The 25000-nt window shown below is 42.9% G+C and overlaps 3 protein-coding genes across 3 annotated transcripts in view; 1 reads left to right on the forward strand and 2 right to left on the reverse strand.

Moving 5' to 3' along the window:
* The window catches only part of LOC133649571 (uncharacterized), a 6274-nt gene extending 1825 nt beyond the window's left edge, over positions 1-4449 (forward strand). The window contains exons 3-4 of the mRNA XM_062046169.1: positions 3283-4320; positions 4390-4449. Coding sequence (XP_061902153.1) covers positions 3283-4307 — 1025 coding nt within the window. The 3' untranslated portion in view covers positions 4308-4320; positions 4390-4449. The remainder of the gene's footprint in view (positions 1-3282; positions 4321-4389) is intronic.
* A 1934-nt stretch (positions 4450-6383) lies between these two features.
* On the reverse strand, positions 6384-7306 carry LOC133649525 (ectonucleotide pyrophosphatase/phosphodiesterase family member 2-like). Its single transcript, XM_062046113.1, has 4 exons — positions 7191-7306; positions 6796-6913; positions 6572-6728; positions 6384-6509 (listed from the first exon to the last, which is right to left on the reverse strand). The coding sequence occupies exons 1-4, from the start codon at positions 7207-7209 to the stop codon at positions 6384-6386; spliced, it is 420 nt and encodes a 139-aa protein (XP_061902097.1). The 5' UTR covers positions 7210-7306.
* Positions 7307-15839: 8533 nt separating this feature from the next.
* Positions 15840-25000, reverse strand: part of LOC133649526 (venom phosphodiesterase) — a 30423-nt gene continuing 21262 nt past the window's right edge. The window contains exons 18-25 of the mRNA XM_062046115.1: positions 24825-24997; positions 24493-24547; positions 20346-20533; positions 20205-20301; positions 17656-17733; positions 17468-17585; positions 17244-17400; positions 15840-16022 (exon numbers count right to left, since the gene is read on the reverse strand). Of these exons, the coding sequence (XP_061902099.1) occupies positions 15840-16022; positions 17244-17400; positions 17468-17585; positions 17656-17733; positions 20205-20301; positions 20346-20533; positions 24493-24547; positions 24825-24997 (1049 nt within the window). The remainder of the gene's footprint in view (positions 16023-17243; positions 17401-17467; positions 17586-17655; positions 17734-20204; positions 20302-20345; positions 20534-24492; positions 24548-24824; positions 24998-25000) is intronic.

Here is a 25000-nt window from a genome sequence, read left to right on the forward strand (position 1 = left end):
GCAAGGGACACAGTCCCTGAACACAACATAGACAACACATCTGCAAGGGACACAGTCCCTGAACACAACATAGACAACACATCTGCAAGGGACACAGTCCCTGAACACAACATAGACAACACATCTGCAAGGGACACAGTCCCTGAACACAACATTGACAACACATATGCAAGGGACACAGTCCCTGAACACAACATAGACAACACATCTGCAAGGGACACAGTCCCTGAACACAACATAGACAACACATCTGCAAGGGACACAGTCCCTGAACACAACATAGACAACACATCTGCAAGGGACACAGTCCCTGAACACAACATAGACAACACATCTGCAAGGGACACAGTCCCTGAACACAACATAGACAACACATCTGCAAGGGACACAGTCCCTGAACACAACATAGACAACACATCTGCAAGGGCCACAGTCCCTGAACACAACATAGACAACACATCTGCAAGGGACACAGTCCCTGAACACAACATAGACAACACATCTGCAAGGGACACAGTCCCTGAAGCACACATGATTGTAAGGCTGCTGGTCCACTAACATTTTCCTTAATTACTATTTTTTATGTAATTACTTTTATATTGTTTTACTTTCTTTTTTTCCCCAAGAAAATGTTTTTTATTTATTTATCTTATTTTATTTTATTTTTTTAAAAAGGGCCTTATCTTCAACAGACCAGGTTGTCAATGAAATTAGATTTGTTTAAAGGGTTTTTTAAACCAGGCCCAGTCCAGATAATGTCCAAGTCGGACTCAGCAACACACACCTTCATTCATGTACACAGAAACAAATTAGGGAACACAACAGATTGCATATAATTTATAAACAAAATTACATTTTCAAAATAAGCATTTATGTACAGTCCAGATTATGTCCAGGTCACTCAAATGAGGGAACACAACAACAGATATCATATAATCTATAAACATAATTATACTTTCAAAATAAGCCTTTGAGGACTTCTCATCTTTTTTTTAAATGTTTTTTGGCATCATTATCGTTTTCAACCATGTAACTTTCTAAAGTTATAAAATACTGAATAAATGTTTTAAAGAAAGTAATACTAAGTGAATATCTGTTTTTGGCCTTAAAAATAAACATTTTACCGAGTACTATAATTAAATGGACTAAATCATGATTGTCAATGAACTCTCCTAAAATAACAGAAACCACATTAAGCTTCATAAACAAACCAATCCTTAAACACATTTTTTCAACTTCCACCCAAAACAAAGACACAATATGACAATACCAAAACAAATGCAGGGTGGATTCAGGCTCCTGACAACAAAATCGGCAATCATCTGACTCTGTCATATTCCATCATTTTAACATTTTCCCTGTGGGTAAGAAGTTATAAATAATTTTAATTTGAAAATAACGATTTTGCACATGGATAGTGGTTTTATAGATTAGTTTGAATATGGCATCCCATGGCAACGGGCAGTCAAAAAAGTCCTCCCATTTTACATTTGTGTTGTATGAGGCAGCCTTCAAAGATTTCTTTATTAAATACAAATTATATATTTTTCTATTTATTTTAGTTTCTTTTTGCCAACTAGAATTTCTTATTAGAGGTTTACAAACTAATAATTTAGTAGTTCCATAATTAATTATTTGTTTCCATCTTTTCCCAATGACTCCAGTTAGTTGATAAAATGAAAAGCTTGAGCAAGCATCACCATACATAGCTCTAAATTCATCATACTTCATCATTTTACCATTCTCATTGATAATATCATTGACAAAAATGATTCCTCTTTCAAACATATTTTTCCAAAAGAAAGGCTTTCCATCTATTACAATATTAGAGTTCATCCATATTAACTGCTGCAAAATATCGTCTCTTTTTTCTGGCACATAAAATTGAAAACACCACTATGAGTGGATTGTTTCCTTTATGAACCCCGCCATGTTTCCCAGCAGACTCTCTGGGAGGGGATCACTTGTAAAAAAGGATACCATTTCTTTTGATACAGTACATGTTTTTTGTCCAACAGGACATTTGTGTACCACTCAATGTTTAAATACATCTTTGGAACAATTGATGCTTTTAAAGACAGACACATAGCTTCAAGGTTGAGAAGTTTCAGGCCCCCATATTCATACTCTTTGTACAAAACCTTTCTTTTAATCTTTTCTGGTTTGCCGTTCCAGACAAAATCGAAGACCCTCCGCTCATAAATCTTAAAGTTTTGTGATAGAGCTGGTAATGACAAAAACTAATAAATAAATTGAGGAATAATTAACGAGTTGGCAACAGACATTTTACCATACAAGGTTAGGGATTTCCCTTTCCATAATTGCATAATTTTGTCCAGCTTTCTTAGTCGATTATCATAATTTACTGAGCCTAGATCTTCCAGATTTTCTGGGACAACAACACCAAGTATGTTAACTGGTCCATCTGTCCACAAAACAGGCACTTTGCATTCCATTCGAAAGGACGTTCCCTTTAGATTTCCGATCCTTAACATTTTACATTTATCATAATTAAGCTTAAGGCCAGATTGCTGTGAAAATATGTCCAAAAGATTAAGAAGGTTCCGCAAACAATGAGGAAAAATCTTATCTTTGTGAATCAGCCTTTTCTGACATGAACTTCATCAAGAACAAACACAGAACACGCCTCACTGATGCACATCTGCAAGACTCACTCAGAGTTGCAGTGTCAAGTTACACACCAGAGTACAACACACTAGTTAACAGCATGCAATGCCAGGCTTCCCACTAACTGACAAAGAAACAGATAACAGATTTGGTGTCCAGTTCAAAGTGTGACATGATTTAAAAATTTGAGAGTTGACTTTTGTATTTTACATGAGTTATTATTTGTACAAACATGGTGCAAAGTAATTCATGATTTGTTAAAAAATGTTAGTGGCTAGCTAGTTAAAATGGGATATTGTGATTTCACAAGACTGTCTTAGAAGTGATCATTTGAAAATGTTCAATTTGAAAAATGTGCACTTAGAGAAAATATAAAAATAAAGTGTTGCATATTGATATTTATCTGTTTCTATATATATTTATTGTGAGAAATCATTAAGATGATCAGTGTTTCCACAAAGATAAATATCATTCATTATTAATAATAACAGAGTTAAAGGTAAATTGAGCAAATTGGCTACTTCCGGCAATTTATTGAAGTGTGTATCAAACTGGTAGCCCTTCGCATTAATCACTACCCAAGAAGTAGCTCTTGGTTTCAAAAAGGTTGCTGACCCCTGCACTAAGGTGACATCTTCTCCCCTCCCCCGCCAGCGTCTGACAGCCGCAGGACGTCTGAGCGTCTTGCAGGTCTCCGAGGTTCTCCTCGGTCTGGACCTCCTGCAGCTCACCTCGGTTCTGGGCGCCCTGCTGGTGTCTTCCAGGACCTGCAGTCTGCTCTGGACGCTGGAGGTCCTCGTCAGTCCTCTGGTGGCCGTGTAGGTGGTTACCGTCCTGCAGGACCTTTGCCCTATGAGGCTCAAGCAGGAAGTGCCTCTTTATATGGTGGTGCAGGAAGTACCCCCTTATATGGTCGAGCAGGAAGTTTACCCTATGAAGGTCGTGCAGGAAGTGTCCCCCCATATGGTGGTGCAGGGAGTTCACCCTTATATGGTCGAGCAGGAAGTGTTCCCTATAGAAGCCAAGCAGAAAGTGCGCCCTTATATGGGCGAGCAGAAAGTGCGCCCTTATATGGTCGAGCAGGAAGTCTTCCCTATAAAAGCCAAGCAGAAAGTGTACCCTTATATGGTCAAGCAGGAAGTCTTCCTTATAAAAGCCAAGCAGAAAGTGCACCCTTATATGGTCGAGCAGGAAGTCTTCCCTATAGAAGCCAAGCAGAAAGTGCGCCCTTATATGGTCGAGCAGGCAATTTACCCTATGAAAGACAAGCAGGAAGTGCACCCTCATATGGTCAAGCAGGAAGTGCTCCCTTATATGGTGGTTCAGGAAGTTCTGACTATGAAAGACAAGCAGGAAGTGTTCCCTTATATGGTCGTGCTGCAGCACAGCTGCCCCCAAAGGCCAGCTTGGCCCCGCAGCAGCACCAGCGAGGATCCAGGTTGGGCGCCGAGTCGTCCCCTCCACGCCAACAGGAAGCGGTGGTGGTTTCCAGCGGCGGGATCCAGATGGTCGCCACTGAGCCGGCGCCACCCGGGCACAGAGCCGAGCCGCTGCAGAACTCGGAGCGAGTGCCGCCAGCAGGGTGGCCCTCCAGGTACCGGGCCAGACCACTTGGGGAGTCCACATCCGCAGAGGCGTGGAAGAGGTCCGGGAAAGTCCGGGGCTCCTGGTTGTCATAGCGACACCTGCCAGGTAAGACCTGTACCTAAGGTGTGTGTGTGGGTGTGACCAAGTATTTGACTTCAATCTCTTTTCTTTTAGGTGACTTTGGTCTCAAGTCTTCACCTTTTTTTTAAAAGCTCAAATAAAAGATTCAGATTATTCAAGATTGTTTTATTGGTTTTTGATTGGCTGCTGTGGGGCGGGTCTTCAGCCGCAGCAGCTCCGTGATTGGTCGAGGACTGTCCTGGTACAAGTCCAGTCCTGTCATCCACTCCACGTCTCGCACTCGGGACTGGTGGAACCAAATGTGCTCTTCCACCCACACGGCCTCGTCTTGTGCACTCTGACACACACACACACACACACACACACACACACACACACACGTCTCCATTTTGTTTGACCAATGCTAGCATGTGCAACTAATAACATGCTAATGTAACTAGCATCTAGCCTAGCGGTCTAATGACAACATGCTAATGTAACTAGCATCTAGCCTAGTGGTCTAATGACAACATGCTAATGTAATTAGTAATGAAAACATGCTAATGTAACTAGCATCTGGCCTAGCGGTCTAATGATAACATGCTAATGTAACTAGCATCTAGCCTAGTGGTCTAATGACAACATGTTAATGTAACTAGCATCTAGCCTAGTGGTCTAATAACATGCTAATGTAATTAGTAATGAAAACATGCTAATGTAACTAGCATCTAGCCTAGTGGTCTAATGACATGTTAATGTAACAAGCATCTAGCCTAGCGGTCTAATGACAACATGCTAATGTAACTAGCATCTAGCCTAGTGGTCTAATGACAACATGCTAATGTAACTAGCATCTAGCCCAACTCTCTCGTTTGAGTCACACATTAAGAGTGTTACTAAAACGGCCTTCTTTCATCTCCGTAATATCGCTAAAATTCGTTCCATCTTGTCCACTAGCGACGCTGAGATCATTATTCATGCGTTCGTTACGTCTCGTCTCGATTACTGTAACGTATTATTTTCAGGCCTCCCTATGTCTAGCATTAAAAGATTACAGTTGGTACAAAATGCGGCTGCTAGACTTTTGACAAAAACAAGAAAGTTTGATCATATTACGCCTATACTGGCTCACTTGCACTGGCTTCCTGTGCACTTAAGATGCGACTTTAAGGTTTTACTACTTACGTATAAAATATTACACGGTTTAGCTCCAGCCTATCTCGCCGATTGTATTGTACCATATGTCCCGACAAGAAATCTGCGTTCAAAGAACTCCGGCTTATTAGTGATTCCCAGAGCCAAAAAAAAGTCTGCGGGCTATAGAGCGTTTTCTATTCGGGCTCCAGTACTCTGGAATGCCCTCCCGGTAACAGTTAGAGATGCTACCTCAGTAGAAGCATTTAAGTCCCATCTTAAAACTCATTTGTATAATCTAGCCTTTAAATAGACCCCCCCTTTTTTAGACCAGTTGATCTGCCGTTTCTTTTCTTCTCTCCTCTTCTCCCCTGTCCCTTGCGAGGGGGAGTTGCATAGGTCCGGTGGCCATGGATGAAGTGCTGGCTGTCCAGAGCCGGGACCCCGTGTGGACCACTAGCCTGTGCATCGGTTGGGGACATCTCTGCGCTGCTGACCCGTCTCCGCTCGGGATGGTTTCCTGTTGGCCCCGCTGTGGACTGGACTCCCGCTGATGTGTTGGATCCACTGTGGACTGGACTTTCACAATGTTATGTCAGACCCACTCGACATCCGTTGCTTTCGGTCTCCCCTAGAGGGGGGGGGTTACCCACATATGCGGTCCTCTCCAAGGTTTCTCATAGTCATTCACCGACGTCCCACTGGGGTGAGTTTTTCCTTGCCCGTATGTGGGCTCTGTACCGAGGATGTCGTTGTGGCTTGTACAGCCCTTTGAGACACTTGTGATTTAGGGCTATATAAATAAACATTGATTGATTGATTGATAGCCTAGTGGTCTAATGACAACATGCTAATGTAACTAGCATCTAGCCTAGCGGTCTAATGAAAACATGCTAATGTAATTAGTAATGAAAACATGCTAATGTAACTAGCATCTAGCCTAGCAGTCTAATGCTAATGACATGCTAATGCAATTAGCATCCAATTAGCATCAGCTTGCTGACGTGCCAACCAGAAGAAGCTGCAGACGTCTTGACTGCAAGCCTGTGAAGGAAGGGGGCGGAGCCACAGCCTGTGCAGGAAGGGGGCGGACCCACAGCCTGTGGGGAAGGGGGCGGAGCCAAAGCCTGTGAAGGAAGGGGGGTGGAGCCAGAGGAAGTACCTGGCAGTTGTCAGAGTTGTCAGGCCTGTGAGGCAGCAGGAAGGCGATGGCGTGCAGCTCGCCATCACAGGCGCTCACAGGCTGCCGCACGTCCTTGCAGCTGGTCAGCACGGCGAAGAAGTGCGTGGGGGCGGAGCCGTTGCCCGCAGACGCCCACCTGGGCGCCACAAGACAAGGTGGTGACTGGACTTGATGCTAGCTGACATGCTAACCAGGAGTCTTACTGCGCGTCGTGGCGTCCATCATGGTCGTGGTCGAAGGCGGGGCCTGTCAGCACGTTGATGCCGTTGTAGATGGCGGCGTACTTCCTCAGCAGCGTGTGCTGGAAGTAAGACCACACCCCTGCGGCGGGAGAACGCCATCAGTCACATGACCATCAGTCATCAGTCACATGACCATCAGTCATCAGTCACATGACCATCAGTCATCAGTCACATGACCATCAGTCACATGACCGTGAGTCACATGACCATCAGTCATCAGTCACATGACCATCAGTCACATGACCGTGAGTCATCAGTCACATGACCATCAGTCACATGACCATCAGTCATCAGTCACATGACCATCAGTCACATGACCGTGAGTCATCAGTCACATGACCATGGCGGGCACCTACTGAGGAAGTGGGGGTACATGGGCGCCACCTGGCTGCTCAGCAGGGCGTCGTACCTCTGCTCCTCACTGCCACTCAGCCCTGACACAACACAAGGTCAGTATCACCAAGTATCACTTAGTATCATAAGTATCACCAAGTACTACTAAGTATCACTAAGTATAACTAAGTACCATAAGTATCACTAAGTACTATTAAGTATCATAAGTATCACTAAGTACTACTAAATATCATAAGTATCACAAGTATCACCAAGTACTATTAAGTATCATAAGTATCACTAAGTACTACTAAATGCCACTAAGTATCATAAGTATCACTAAGTATCATAAGTATCACTAAGTACTACTAAATGCCACTAAGTATCATAAGTATCACTAAGTATCATAAGTATCACTAAGTACTACTAAATGGCACTAAGTATCATAAGTATCACTAAGTACTACTAAATGCCACTAAGTATCATAAGTATCACTAAGTATCATAAGTATCACTAAGTACTACTAAATGCCACTAAGTATCATAAGTATCACTAAGTACTACTAAATGCCACTAAGTATCATAAGTATCACTAAGTATCATAAGTATCACTAAGTACTACTAAATGCCACTAAGTATCATAAGTATCACTAAGTATCAGTATGTATCATAAGTATCACTAAGTACTACTAAGTATCATAAGTATCACTAAGTATCAGTATGTATCACCAAGTATCACTAAGTATCACTAAGTACTACTAAGTATCATAAGTATCACTAAGTGCTACTAAGTATAATAAGTATCACTGAGTATCACTAAGTATCACAAGTATCACTAAGTACCGTAAATATCACTAAGTACTACTAAGTATCATAAGTATCATAAGTGTCACTAAGTACTACTGAGTATCATAAGTATCAGTATGTATCACCAAGTATCACTAAGTATCACTAAGTCCTACTAAGTATCATAAGTATCATAAGTATCACTAAGTACTACTAAGTGCCACTAAGTATCATAAGAATCTCTAAGTATCATAAGTATCACAAAGTACTACTGGGTATCATAAGTATCACTAAGTATCAGTATGTATCATAAGTATCACTAAGTACTACTAATATCATAAGTATCACTAAGTATCAGTATGTATCACCAAGTATCACTAAGTATCACTAAGTACTACTAACTATCATAAGTATCACTAAGTACTATTAAGTATCATACGTATCACTAAGCATCACAAGTATCACTAAGTGCCATAAGTATCACAAAGTACTACTAAGTATCATAAGTATCATAAGTATCACTAAGTACTACTAAGTATCATAAATATCACTAAGTACTACTAAGTATCATAAGTATCACTACATATCACCAAGTATCACTACGTATCCTAAGTATCACTAAGTACTACTAAGTATCATAAGTATCACTAAGTACTACTAAGTATCATAAGCATCACTGAGTATTATAAGTATCACTAAGTACTACTAAGTATCATAAGCATCACTGAGTATTATAAGTATCACTAAGTACTACTAAGTATCATAAGCATCACTGAGTATTATAAGTATCACTAAGTACTACTAAGTATCATAAGTATCACTACGTATCACCAAGTATAACTAAGTATCATAAGTATCACTAAGTACTACTAAGTATTATAAGTATCACTAAGTACTACTAAGTATCACTACGTATCACCAAGTATCACTAAGTATCATAAGTATCACTAAGTACTACTAAGTATCATAAGTATCACTAAGTACTACTAAGTATCACTACGTATCACCAAGTACTACTAAGTATCATAAGTATCACTAAGTACTACTAAGTATCATAAGCATCACTGAGTATTATAAGTATCACTAAGTACTACTAAGTATCATAAGTATCACTACGTATCACCAAGTATAACTAAGTATCATAAGTATCACTAAGTACTACTAAGTATCATAAGTATCACTAAGTACTACTAAGTATCACTACGTATCACCAAGTATCACTAAGTATCATAAGTATCACTAAGTACTACTAAGATAGCAATACAGATACCAAGCGCGATACGAATATGATACAGATAGGGATACAGATTCCGATAGCGACACAGATACCGATAGGGATACGGATAGGGATAGAGATACCCATAGCGATACAGATATCGATAGGGATACAGATAGCGATACAGATACCCATAGCGACACAGATGCCGATAGCGATACAGATATCGATAGGGATACAGATACCCATAGCGATACAGATACCCATAGCGATACAGATACTAATTGGGGTACAGATACTGATAGAGGTACAGATAGCGATACTGATACTGATACAGATACCAACAGGGATACAGATAGCGATACAGATACCGATAACGATACCCATAGCAATACAGATATCGATAGGGATACAGATACCGATAGCGATACAGATACTAATAGGGGTACAGATACTGATAGGGGTAAAGATAGCGATGCTGATACTGATACAGATACCAACAGGGATACCGATAGCGATACAGATACCGATAGCGATACCCATAGCAATACAGATATCGATAGGGATACAGATACCGATAGCGATACAGATACCAATAGGGATACAGAAAGCGATACAGATACCGATAGCGATACCCATAGCAATACAGATATCGATAGGGATACGGATACCGATAGCGATACAGATACCAATAGGGATACAGATAGCGATACAGATACCGATAGCGATACCTTTGACTTGAAATGTGACGCTTGAATAATTCAGTCAGTGTTGTCAGGTAAACAAGGGACATGACTCAACAATAAAAACATTACAAACATAAACAATAACACAACTAACCTCAGCAGGGCAGGGGGGAGGGGCTAAGTGGGCCTGAGTGGGCGAGCGAGAGAGAGAGAGAGAGAGAAAGAGAGAGAGAGAGAGAGAGAGAGGTTTGCACTGATAGACTAGAAGATATCGATAATATTAATATTTACATGAGTACACACACACACACACACACACACACACACACACACACACACGCACACACACACACGCACACACACACACACACACACACACACACACACACACACACACGCACACACACACACGCACACACACACACACACACACACACACACACACACACACACACACACACACACACACACACACACACACACACACACACACACAATTCCACCTTTGTGTCAACTTGAAGTGTTTTATTGCCACAGGTGTCGTGTCTGTTCCAGCCATGGGAGGGCGCCATCTTTCTATGCTAAGCTAACAGCCGCCATGTCTTATTTAACGGCCCAAATAAAAATCCTGTTCAAGTCAACGCCGTCGTTATTTCCTGAGGACAATAATGCCGCACACCTGTGTCCAATCAGGCCAGGTGCTCCCGCACACCTGTGTCCAATCAGGTGAGGCCTTAAAAGGAGTGGTGAGGCAGCAGCTGCTGTGAGGATGAGGAGCAACATGAGGTAAGACGTGGTGCACCTGGCTGATGTGTGAGCTCACCTGATGTGTGATCTTGACTTCCTGCTGCCAGGTCACGGGTGTTGCTGCTGCTGCTGCTGCTGAAACATGTCACAGGTGAGTCTCTTGTGTTGTCCTGCTTCCACTAAGGCAGGGGTCACCAACGCGGTGCCCACGGGCACCAGGTCGCCCGTAAGGACCAGATGAGTCGCCCGTGGGCCTGTTCTAAAAAAAAAAAAAATTTTTTTTTTTTTTTTTTTTTTTTTTTTTTAAATTAAATCTACATAGAAAAAACACAAGATACACTTTCAATCAGTGCATCAACCCAAACAACCTCCCCCATGCACACTCATCCACACCCACTCACACAAAAGGGGTTATTTCTTTCTGCTACCAATATTCTGGTTCCCACAACATAGACAACACATCTGCAAGGGCCACAGTCCCTGAACACAACATAGACAACACATCTGCAAGGGCCACAGTCCCTGAACACAACATAGACAACACATCTGCAAGGGACACAGTCCCTGAACGCAACATAGACAACACATCTGCAAGGGCCACAGTCCCTGAACACAACATAGACAACACATCTGCAAGGGACACAGTCCCTGAACACAACATAGACAACACATCTGCAAGGGACACAGTCCCTGAACACAACATAGACAACACATCTGCAAGGGACACAGTCCCTGAACACAACATAGACAACACATCTGCAAGGGCCACAGTCCCTGAACACAACATAGACAACACATCTGCAAGGGACACAGTCCCTGAACACAACATAGACAACACATCTGCAAGGGACACAGTCCCTGAACACAACATAGACAACACATCTGCAAGGGACACAGTCCCTGAAGCACACATGATTGTATAGGCTGCTGGTCCACTAACACTTTCATTAATTACCATTTTTTATGTAATTATTTTTATATTGTTTTACTTTCTTTTTTTTTCCAAGAAAATGTTTTTTATTTATTTATCTTATTTTATTTAATTTTTAAAAAGGGCCTTATCTTCAACAGACCAGGTTGTCAATGAAATTAGATTTGTTTAAAGGGTTTTTTAAACCAGGCCCAGTCCAGATAATGTCCAAGTCGGACTCAGCAACACACACCTTCATTCATGTACACAGAAACAAATTAGGGAACACAACAGATTGCATATAATTTATAAACAAAATTACATTTTCAAAATAAGCATTTATGTACAGTCCAGATTATGTCCAGGTCACTCAAATGAGGGAACACAACAACAGATATCATATAATCTATAAACATAATTATACTTTCAAAATAAGCCTTTGAGGACTTCTCATCTTTTTTTTAATGTTTTTTGGCATCATTATCGTTTTCAACCATGTAACTTTCTAAAGTTAGAAAATACTGAATAAATGTTTTAAAGAAAGTAATACTAAGTGAATATCTGTTTTTGGCCTTAAAAATAAACATTTTACCGAGTACTATAATTAAATGGACTAAATCATGATTGTCAATGAACTCTCCTAAAATAACAGAAACCACATTAAGCTTCATAAACAAACCAATCCTTAGACACATTTTTTCAACTTCCACCCAAAACAAAGACACAATATGACAATACCAAAACAAATGCAGGGTGGATTCAGGCTCCTGACAACAAAATGGGCAATCATCTGACTCTGTCATATTCCATCATTTTAACATTTTCCCTGTGGGTAAAAAGTTATAAATAATTTTAATTTGAAAATAATGATTTTGCACATCGATAGTGGTTTTATAGATTAGTTTGAATATGGCATCCCATGGCAACGGGCAGTCAAAAAAGTCCTCCCATTTTCCATTTGTGTTGTATGAGGCAGCCTTCAAAGATTTCTTTATTAAATAAAAATTATATATTTTTCTATTTATTTTAGTTCCTTTTTGCCAACTAGAATTTCTTATTAGAGGTTTACAAACTAATAATTTAGTAGTTCCATAATTAATTATTTGTTTCCATCTTTTCCCAATGACTCCAGTTAGTTGATAAAATGAAAAGCTTGAGCAAGCATCACCATACATAGTTGTAAATTCATCATACTTCATCATTTTACCATTCTCATTGATAATATCATTGACAAAAATGATTCCTCTTTCAAACATATTTTTCCAAAAGAAAGGCTTTCCATCTATTACAATATTAGAGTTCATCCATATTAACTGCTGCAAAATATCGTCTCTTTTTTCTGGCACATAAAATTGAAAACACCACTATGAGTGGATTGTTTCTTTTATGAACCCCGCCATGTTTCCCAGCAGACTCTCTGGGAGGGGATCACTTGTAAAAAAGGATACACTTTCTTTTGATACAGTACATGTTTTTTGTCCAACAGGACATTTGTGTACCACTCAATGTTTAAATACATCTTTGGAACAATTGATGCTTTTAAAGACAGACACATAGCTTCAAGGTTGAGAAGTTTCAGGCCCCCATATTCATACTCTTTGTACAAAACCTTTCTTTTAATCTTTTCTGGTTTGCCGTTCCAGACAAAATCGAAGACCCTCCGCTCATAAATCTTAAAAAAGTTTTGTGATGGAGCTGGTAATGACAAAAACTAATAAATAAATTGAGGAATAATTAACGAGTTGGCAATAGACATTTTACCATACAAGGTTAGGGATTTCCCTTTCCATAATTGCATAATTTTGTCCAGCTTTCTTAGTCGATTATCATAATTTACTGAGCCTAGATCTTCCAGATTTTCTGGGACAACAACACCAAGTATGTTAACTGGTCCATCTGTCCACAAAACAGGCACTTTGCATTCCATTCGAAAGGACGTTCCCTTTAGATTTCCGATCCTTAACATTTTACATTTATCATAATTAAGCTTAAGGCCAGATTGCTGTGAAAATATGTCCAAAAGATTAAGAAGGTTCCGCAAACAATGAGGACAAATCTTATCTTTGTGAATCAGCCTTTTCTGACATGAACTTCATCAAGAACAAACACAGAACACGCCTCACTGATGCACATCTGCAAGACTCACTCAGAGTTGCAGTGTCAAGTTACACACCAGAGTACAACACACTAGTTAACAGCATGCAATGCCAGGCTTCCCACTAACTGACAAAGAAACAGATAACAGATTTGGTGTCCAGTTCAAAGTGTGACATGATTTAAAAATTTGAGTTTACTTTTGTATTTTACATGAGTTATTATTTGTACAAACATGGTGCAAAGTAATTCATGATTTGTTCAAAAATGTTAGCGGCTAGCTAGTTAAAATGGGATATTGTGATTTCCCAAGACTGTCTTAGAAGTCATCATTTGAAAATGTTCAATTTGAAAAATGTGCACTTAGAGAAAATATAAAAATAAAGTGTTGCATATTGATATTTATCTGTTTCTATATATATTTATTGTGAGAAATCATTAAGATGATCAGTGTTTCCACAAAGATAAATATCATTAATTATTAATAATAACAAAGAGTTAAAGGTAAATAGAGCAAATTGGCTATTTCTGGCAATTTATTGAAGTGTGTATCAAACTGGTAGCCCTTCGCATTAATCACTACCCAAGAAGTAGCTCTTGCTTTCAAAAAGGTTGCTGACCCCTGCACTAAGGTGACATCTTCCCCCCTCCCCCGCCAGCGTCTGACAGCCGCAGGACGTCTGAGCGTCTTGCAGGTCTCCGAGGTTCTCCTCGGTCTGGACCTCCTGCAGCTCACCTCGGTTCTGGGCGCCCTGCTGGTGTCTTCCAGGACCTGCAGTCTGCTCTGGACGCTGGAGGTCCTCGTCAGTCCTCTGGTGGCCGTGTAGGTGGTTACCGTCCTGCAGGACCTTTGCCCTATGAGGCTCAAGCAGGAAGTGCCTCTTTATATGGCGGTGCAGGAAGTACCCCCTTATATGGTCGAGCAGGAAGTTTACCCTATGAAGGTCGTGCAGGAAGTGCCCCCCCATATGGTGGTGCAGGGAGTTCACCCTTATATGGTCGAGCAGGAAGTCTTCCCTATAAAAGCCAAGCAGAAAGTGCGCCCTTATATGGTCGAGCAGGAAGTCTTCCCTTTAGAAGCCAAGCAGAAAGTGCGCCCTTATATGGTCGAGCAGGAAGTCTTCCCTATAGAAGCCAAGCAGAAAGTGCGCCCTTATATGGTCGAGCAGGAAGTCTTCCCTATAGAAGCCAAGCAGAAAGTGCGCCCTTATATGGTCGAGCAGGAAGTCTTCCCTATAAAAGCCAAGCAGAAAGTGCGCCCTTATATGGTCGAGCAGGAAGTCTTCCCTTTAGAAGCCAAGCAGAAAGTGCGCCCTTATATGGTCGAGCAGGAAGTGCACCCTTATATGGTCGAGCAGGAAGTCTTCCCTTTAGAAGCCAAGCAGAAAGTGCGCCCTTATATGGTCGAGCAGGAAGTCTTCCCTATAAAAGCCAAGCAGAAAGTGCGCCCTTATATGGTCGAGCAGGAAGTCTTCCCTATAAAAGCCAAGCAGAAAGTGCGCCCTTATATGGTCGAGCAGGAAGTCTTCCCTATAGAAGCCAAGCAGAAAGTGCACCCTTATATGGTCGAGCAGGAAGTCTTCCCTATAGAAGCCAAGCAGAAAGTGCGCCCTTATATGGTCGAGCAGGAAGTCTTCCCTATAGAAGCCAAGCAGAAAGTGCGCCCTTATATGGTCGAGCAGGCAATTTACCCTATGAAAGACAAGCAGGAAGTGCACCCTCATATGGTCAAGCAGGAAGTGCTCCCTTATATGGTGGATCAGGAAGTTCTGACTATGAAAGACAAGCAGGAAGTGTTCCCTTATATGGTCGTGCTGCAGCACAGCTGCCCCCAAAGGCCAGCTTGGCCCCGCAGCAGCACCAGCGAGGATCCAGGTTGGGCGCCGAGTCGTCCCCTCCACGCCAACAGGAAGCGGTGGTGGTTTCCAGCGGCGGGATCCAGATGGTCGCCACTGAGCCGGCGCCGCTGCAGAACTCGGAGCGAGTGGCGCCAGCAGGGTGGCCCTCCAGGTACCGGGCCAGACCACTTGGGGAGTCCACATCCGCAGAGGCGTGGAAGAGGTCCGGGAAAGTCCGGGGCTCCTGGTTGTCATAGCGACACCTGCCAGGTAAGACCTGTACCTAAGGTGTGTGTGTGTGACCAAGTATTTGACTTCAATCTCTTTTCTTTTAGGTGACTTTGGTCTCAAGTCTTCACCTTTTTTTTAAAACTTCAAATAAAAGATTCAGATTATTCAAGATTGTTTTATTGGTTTTTGATTGGCTGCTGTGGGGCGGGTCTTCAGCCGCAGCAGCTCCGTGATTGGTCGAGGACTGTCCTGGTACAAGTCCAGTCCTGTCATCCACTCCACGTCTCGCACTCGGGACTGGTGGAACCAAATGTGCTCTTCCACCCACACGGCCTCGTCTTGTGCACTCTGACACACACACACACACACACACACACACACACACACACACACACACACACACGTCTCCATTTTGTTTGACCAATGCTAGCATGTGCAACTAATAACATGCTAATGTAACTAGCATCTAGCCTAGCGGTCTAATGACAACATGCTAATGTAACTAGCATCTAGCCTAGTGGTCTAATGGCAACATGCTAATGTAACTAGCATCTAGCCTAGTGGTCTAATGACAACATGTTAATGTAACTAGCATCTAGCCTAGTGGTCTAATGGCAACATGCTAATTTAATTAGTAATGAAAACATGCTAATGTAACTAGCATCTAGCCTAGCAGTCTAATGACAACATGCTAATGTAACTAGCATCTAGCCTAGTGGTCTAATGACAACATGCTAATGTAACTAGCATCTAGCCTAGCGGTCTAATGATAACATGCTAATGTAACTAGCATCTAGCCTAGCGGTCTAATGATAACATGCTAATGTAACTAGCATCTAGCCTAGCGGTCTAATAACATGCTAATGTAATTAGTAATTAAAACATGCTAATGTAACTAGCATCTAGCCTAGCGGTCTAATAACATGCTAATGTAATTAGTAATGAAAACATGCTAATGTAACTAGCATCTAGCCTAGTGGTCTAATGACAACATGCTAATGTAACTAGCATCTAGCCTAGCGGTCTAATGACAACATGCTAATGTAATTAGTAATGAAAACATGCTAATGTAACTAGCATCTAGCCTAGCGGTCTAATGACAACATGCTAATTTAATTAGTAATGAAAACATGCTAATGTAACTAGCATCTAGCCTAGCGGTCTAATGACAACATGCTAATGTAACTAGCATCTAGCCTAGCGGTCTAATGACAACATGCTAATGTAATTAGTAATGAAAATATGCTAATGTAACTAGCATCTAGCCTAGCGGTCTAATGACAACATGCTAATGTAACTAGCATCTAGCCTAGCGGTCTAATAACATGCTAATGTAATTAGTAATGAAAACATGCTAATGTAACTAGCATCTAGCCTAGCGGTCTAATGCTAATGACATGCTAATGTGATTAGCGTCCAATTAGCATCAGCTTGCTGACGTGCCAACCAGAAGAAGCTGCAGACGTCTTGACTGCAAGCCTGTGAAGGAAGGGGGCGGAGCCACAGCCTGTGAAGGAAGGGGGCGGAGCCACAGCCTGTGAAGGAAGGGGGTGGAGCCAGAGGAAGTACCTGGCAGTTGTCAGAGTTGTCAGGCCTGTGAGGCAGCAGGAAGGCGATGGCGTGCAGCTCGCCATCACAGGCGCTCACAGGCTGCCGCACGTCCTTGCAGCTGGTCAGCACGGCGAAGAAGTGCGTGGGGGCGGAGCCGTTGCCCGCAGACGCCCACCTGGGCGCCACAAGACAAGGTGGTGACTGGACTTGATGCTAGCTGACATGCTAACCAGGAGTCTTACTGCGCGTCGTGGCGTCCATCATGGTCGTGGTCGAAGGCGGGGCCTGTCAGCACGTTGATGCCGTTGTAGATGGCGGCGTACTTCCTCAGCAGCGTGTGCTGGAAGTAAGACCACACCCCTGCGGCGGGAGAACGCCATCAGTCACATGACCATCAGTCATCAGTCACATGACCATGGCAGGCACCTACTGAGGAAGTGGGGGTACATGGGCGCCACCTGGCTGCTCAGCAGGGCGTCGTACCTCTGCTCCTCACTGCCACTCAGCCCTGACACAACACAAGGTCAGTATCACCAAGTATCACTTAGTATCATAAGTATCACCAAGTACTACTAAGTATCACTGAGTATAACTAAGTATCATAAGTATCACTAAGTACAATTAGTATCATAAGTATCACTAAGTACTACTAAATGCCACTAAGTATCATAAGTATCACTAAGTATCATAAGTATCACTAAGTACTACTGAGTATCATAAGTATCACTAAGTATCAGTATGTATCATAAGTATCACCAAGTACTACTAAGTATCACTAAGTATAACTAAGTACCATAAGTATCACTAAGTACTACTAAATATCATAAGTATCACAAGTATCACTAAGTACTATTAAGTATCATAAGTATCACTAAGTACTACTAAGTGCCACTAAGTATTATAAGTATCACTAAGTATCATAAGTATCACTAAGTACTACTGAGTATCATAAGTATCACTAAGTATCAGTATGTATCATAAGTATCACTAAGTACTACTAAGTATCATAAGTATCACTAAGTATCAGTATGTATCACCAAGTATCACTAAGTATCACTAAGTACTACTAAGTATCATAAGTATCACTAAGTACTATTAAGTATCATAAGTATCACTAAGTATCACTAAGTATCACAAGTATCACTAAGTACCGTAAATATCACAAAGTACTACTAAGTATCACTAAGTACTACTAAGTATCATAAGTATCAGTATGTATCACCAAGTATCACTAAGTACTACTAAGTATCATAAGTATCACTGAGTACTACTAAGTATCATAAGTGTCACTAAGTACTACTAAGTATCATAAGTATCAGTATGTATCACCAAGTATCACTAAGTACTACTAAGTATCATAAGTATCACTAAGTACTACTAAGAATCACAAGTATCACTAAGTATCACAAGTATCACTAAGTACCATAAGTATCACAAAGTACTACTAAGTATCATAAGTATCATAAGTGTCACTAAGTACTACTAAGTATAATAAATATCACTAAGTACTACTAAGTATCATAAGTATCACTACATATCACCAAGTATCACTAAGTACTACTAAGTATCACTAAGTACTACTAAGTATCATAAGTATCACCAAGTATCACTTAGTATCATAAGTATCACTAAGTACTACTAAGTATCATAAGCATCACTACGTATCACCAAGTATAACTAAGTATCATAAGTATCACTAAGTACTACTAAGTATCATAAGTATCACTACGTATCACCAAGTATAACTAAGTATCATAAGTATCACTAAGTACTACTAAGTATCATAAGTATCACTAAGTACTACTAAGTATCACTAATTATTACTACGTATCACCACGTATCACTTAGTATCATAAGTATCACTAAGTACTACTAAGTATCATAAGTATCACTAAGTACTACTAAGTATCACTACGTATCACCAAGTATCACTAAGTATCATAAGTATCACTAAGTACTACTAAGTATCATAAGTATCACTAAGTGTCACTACGTATCACCAAGTATCACTAAGTATCATAAGTATCACTAAGTATCATAAGTATCACTAAGTATCATAAGTAGTACTAAGCATCACTGAGTATCACTTAGTATCATAAGTATCACTAAGTACTCCTAAGTATCATAAGTATCACTAAGTATCATAAGTATCACTAAGTATCATAAGTAGTACTAAGCATCACTGAGTATCACTTAGTATCATAAGTATCACTAAGTACTACTAAGTATCATAAGTATCACTAAGTATCATAAGTAGTACTAAGCATCACTGAGTATCACTTAGTATCATAAGTATCACTAAGTACTCCTAAGTATCATAAGTATCACTAAGTATCATAAGTATCACTAAGTATCATAAGTAGTACTAAGCATCACTGAGTATCACTTAGTATCATAAGTATCACTAAGTACTCCTAAGTATCATAAGTATCACTAAGTATCATAAGTATCACTAAGTATCATAAGTAGTACTAAGCATCACTGAGTATCACTTAGTATCATAAGTATCACTAAGTACTACTAAGTATCATAAGTATCACTTAGTATCATAAGTATCACTAGGTATCACCAAGTATCATAAGTACGTACGGGGGGGTCACAACACAAGGTCATGGGGGTCACATGTATGGGGGTCACAACACAAGGTCACGAGGGTCCCACCACATGGTCACGGAGGTCACAACACAAGGTCATGGGGGGTCACACATACGGGGGTCCCAAGACAAGGTCACGGGGTCACACCACAAGGTCACGGAGGTCACAACACAAGGTCATGGGGTTCACACATACGGGGGGTCACAAGACAAGGTCACGGGGTCACACGTACGGGGGGGGTGTAGAGGAAGCCAGGTCGCAGGTCGCCATAGTGGTCACAACACAAGGTCACGGGGGTCACACGTACGGGGGGTCACAAGAGAAGGTCATGGGGTCACACATACGGGGGGGGTCACAAGACAAGGTCACGGGGGTCACACGTACGGGGGGGGTAGAGGAAGCCAGGTCGCAGGTCGCCATAGAGGTCACAACGGCGACTCTGAGACGCAGGAAGTCTGACGTCAGGCCGCAGACAGTCGGGCTTCACAGGAAGTAAGTCGGCCTGGCGGAGGTCAAAGGGTCAGCAGGGTGAACTCTGACCTGTGGCAGCTGGCGTACCGTCTTGTCCAGCGTGAAGGAGGTCCAGAGTGGCATCATGGCTTCCTGGCTGTAGGCGCTGACGTAGGCCTGATGGTGCAGCACACAGTATCGCTCCTCAGGGCGCAGCACACGAGGTCGCCCGAACATGGCGTGCTTCTTCACCAACGCTGACTCTGCACAAATGTGTCAGGATCACTAAGTATCACTGAGTATCACTGAGTATCATAAGTATCACTAAGTATCACTGAAAATCATTGAGTATCACTAAGTATCACTGAGTACCATAAGTATCAGTAAGTATCATAAGTATCAGTAAGTATCACTAATAATAATAATAATAATAATAATGAATTAGGTCCTTGGGGTAGGACGTTGAGGGGAAACTAGGTCCTTGAGGTAGGGGGTTAAGGGGAAACTAGGTCATTGAGGTAGGAGGTTGAGGGGAAACTAGGTCCTTGGGATAAGGTGTTGAGGGGAAACTAGGTCCTTGAGGTAGGGGGTTGAGGGGAAACTAGGTCCTTGAGGTAGGACATTGAGGGGAAACTAGGTCCTTGAGGTAGGACGTTGAGGGGAAACTAGGTCCTTGAGGTAGGAGGTTGAGGGGAAACTAGGTCCTTGAGGTAGGGGGTTGAGGGGAAACTAGGTCCTTGAGGTAGGACATTGAGGGGAAACTAGGTCCTTGAGGTAGGACGTTGAGGGGAAACTAGGTCCTTGAGGTAGGAGGTTGAGGGGAAACTAGGTCCTTGAGGTAGGAGGTTGAGGGGAACTAGGTCCTTGAGGTAGGACGTTGAGGGGAAACTAGGTCCTTGAGGTAGGGGGTTGAGGGGAAACTAGGTCCTTGAGGTAGGAGGTTGAGGGGAAACTAGGTCCTTGAGGTAGGAGGTTGAGGGGAAACTAGGTCCTTGAGGTAGGGGGTTGAGGGGAAACTAGGTCCTTGAGGTAGGGGGTTGAGGGGAAACTAGGTCCTTGAGGTAGGAGGTTGAGGGGAAACTAGGTCTATGTTGCGGAGGTGAAAGAAAGAGGTTTTGCACAGATGGTTGATGTGGGCTTCAAAGTTCAGGTGGGGGTCCATTTTCAGACTGATGGTGGATTGAAGGCGACTGATTAGGATGTTGTGGTCGACAGTGTCAAATGCGGCTGTAAGGTCCAGTAGGATTAACAGAGAGGGGGAGCCGGCGTCCGCCGCCATCAGGAGGTCGTTAGTGACCTTGACCAGGGCGGTTTCTGTACTATGGGCAGAACGGAAACCAGATTGAAATTGTTCGCTGATGTTGTTGAGTTTGAGATGAGTTTGAAGCTGTGAGGAGACTACTTTCTCCAGTATTTTAGAGAGGAATGGTAGGTTTGAGATGGGCCTGTAGTTGGAGAGGGTGTCTGGGTCGAAGGAGGGTTTTTTAAGAAGAGGGGTGAGGATGGCAGTCTTAAGAGTTGATGGAATGTGGCCGGTCTGAAAGGAGAGGTGGATGATGTTGGTGATCAGGGGGCTTATTGTACAGATGTTGGTTTTGACTAGGGTGGTGGGAAGAGGGTCCAGGGCACAGGTAGAGGGCTTCATTCCTCTGACAATGTCCTCGATCTCTTGCTGTGTAGTGCTGGTGAAAGATGAGAGGGGGTTAGGGATCAGAGGCAGTGGGACGATGGTTGGGACAATTTGAGTGACGGGGCCAGAAAGGAGGGAGCGGATGTTGTCTACCTTAGTTCTGAAGAACTCAAGGTAGGTGTTGCATTGATCAGCTGTTGTGTTATGGTGTTTGGAGGTTTGTGGTTGCAGAAAGTGGTTGACGGTGGAGAAGAGTGTTTTAGAGTTGCCAGGGTTTTTGTTGATTATGTTGGAGTAAAATTGTGACTGTGCCTCCCTGAGAGATCTTGCGTAGGCCTTTTGATGTTCCCTAAAGGCCTGTCTGTGGACAGTTAGCCCAGTGGAGTTTCGCCGCCGCTCCAGAGCCCGCCCGGCCGTCTTCATTTTCCTCAGCTCGGGTGTGAACCAGGGGGCTGAGTGTGAGAAAGTGACTGTACGGGTTTTAACAGGGGCGTGGAGGTCGAGGAGGTTTTTCAAATTGGTGTTGTAGTGTTCGACTGCATTGCTCAAGGATGGGGGGATTGCAGCAGAGAGGAGTTCCAGGTTCAAGATGAAAGTGGCCGGGTTTATGTTTTTAAAATTTGGCGTTTGGGCTTGTTATGAGAGGTAGGGAACAGAAGCTCCATGGAGATTACCTTGTGGTCAGACACGCCCAGTGAGTAGGCGACCAGATTATTGATGGGAATGGAGTCTGTGATGACCAGGTCAAGAGTGTTTCCCCTGCTGTGTGTGGGGGTATCCACATGTTGGGTGAGGTCCAGAGAGTCCAGGAGTTGTAGGAAATCAGTTGCAAATTGGCAGGATGGGTTGTCCACATGGATGTTTATGTCTCCCAGAATTATGACATTTGTGGATGTTGAGCAGAGGGTGGTGAGTAGGTCAGAAACTTCGGATATGAAAGTTGCGTTTTGTTTGGGTGGTCGGTAAATGAGGAGCAGGGTCATGGAAAAGGGGGGTTTACAGCTGAATGCAAAGCATTCGAAAGTGGACAACGGTGGCAGGGGACAGTTCCAGGTGGTCCTTGTGGAGAATAGCTATGCCACCACCACGCCCCGTGCTGCGGGCCTTCTCCAGGTATTTATAGCCAGGACGGCATGCACGGTTTAGGTTGATGTATTCCTCTGGTTTGTGCCAGGTTTCAGTGAGACACATTAGGTCTAGTCCCTTGTCGAGGATGTGAGCATGAATGAGTGCTGTTTTGTCAGTGAGAGATTGAACATTGAAAAGTTCAATTTTGAGTAATGGCGAGGGAGTAAATCTCTGGAGAGGGCGAAGTAGATTGAGATCCACTCCACGTTTATTTTGCAGCCTGGTAAGTGGTGGCCTCACCGTGTGAGCAGTGGAATCCACTCCAGTGAATGGAAGCTTCACAGTGTGATCCTCTCCATGTTTGCCGCGTAGCTTGTAGTTGCGCGGTCTCGCGTCATTTCCGGGGTTGCTACATGGTTCCGTGTTACCGGCGTTCTTGCGACTTGGCGTTGTGTTGAGTAGATGGAAGGGATAGACGACTGGCTGTAAACAAATTGTCGTCGGGAGCCTCTGTGTTTGTAGCGGGATCGGCATAGGAGTCCAAGTTGTTGAATTATTGAGATGCATGCTGGAGTGGCGCTTTTGTTAAGCTCCAGCAGCTTTGAGAAGGAGTATTTCAGCATAGTGGCAGGCGGAGGGACAATGTTTGTCCGGGATCCGACGTTAGCCGCCGGTAGTGCAAGGTTGGGCTGCCCGGATTTAAACCACACAGCAACAGGTAGTCAGGCTGTATGTGCAGTCCAGTCGATAGGCCACCACCGCCAGTCGTTAGGCCACCACCGCCAGTCGTTAGGCCACCACCGCCAGTCGTTAGGCCACCACCGCCAGTCGTTAGGCCACCACCGCCAGACAGCGGCAAGAGAAGGTGGGAAAGACACGCCGACAAGTTCTCTCAGCGAGGGACAGGTGGTAGCATGATAGCAGGTAAGATGGTTTTGGAGCTGTGTAGCTTTTTTTTGAAAGTGCTCAAAGTCACAGCGGTAGGCTAAAAAGACAAAAAAAATCAAAGCGAGACAAAAACTGAAACTAAAACTTTTAAGGCTAAAAACATTAGAGTTGAAGTTCACAGATTTAGTGACGGAGAAGCGGCGTCCTCTCACGTATCATAAGTATAAGAATCATAAGTAGCACTAAGTATCTCTAAGTATCATAAGTATCAGTATGTATCACTGACTACCACTTAGTATCATAAGTATCACTAAGTATCACTAAGTATTACTAAGTATCACTAAGTACTACTAAGTATCATAAGTGTCACTAAGTATCATAAGTTATCAGATTACAGTTTATAAATAGAAGAGTACCTTGTGTTGATGTCAGGTTGTATCATAAGTATCACTCATTATCATAAGTAATCAGATTACAGAGTAGAGTTCACCTTGTGTTGATGTCAGGTTGTATCATAAGTATCACTCATTATCATAAGTAATCAGATTACAGAGTAGAGTTCACCTTGTGTTGATGTCAGGTTGTATCATAAGTATCACTAAGTATCATAAGTAATCAGATTACAGAGTAGTTCACCTTGTGTTGATGTCAGATTGAGGCGGCGGTTGGCGGTGATGACACCATCTGCACTCTGAGGAGGAACACACCTTCATTGGTGACTAGTACGTGACACCCTGGTCACATGACAGTACGTACCTGGGCGAATTGGTCATGTGACCAACACGCCCTGGTGTGTACCTGTCATGTGACCTACACGCCCTGGTCACGTGAGCGGTACACACCAGAGCGTGTTGGTCACATGACAGGTACACACCAGGGCGAGTTGGTCACATGACTGGTACGCATGTTGTTGGTCACATGACCGGGGTGTGTTGGTGACATGAGCGGGTGACATGTGCGGTACACACCAGGTCGGGGCAGCTGCAGCCCAGCTGGTCGGTGGGCTGCAGGCTGGTGAGGCTGCACTGTGCAGGTCCACTCTGCTCCAGCGGGGGCAGCGGTGAGTAGAAGGGTTCTCGCAGGAAGTGGTTCATGCTGCCGTGTGTCCCGTTGTTGTCGCTGGGGAAGATCTCAAGCACGTCTG

This window comes from Entelurus aequoreus, linkage group LG05, assembly GCF_033978785.1.
Source record: "Entelurus aequoreus isolate RoL-2023_Sb linkage group LG05, RoL_Eaeq_v1.1, whole genome shotgun sequence".
Lineage (NCBI taxonomy): Eukaryota > Metazoa > Chordata > Actinopteri > Syngnathiformes > Syngnathidae > Entelurus > Entelurus aequoreus.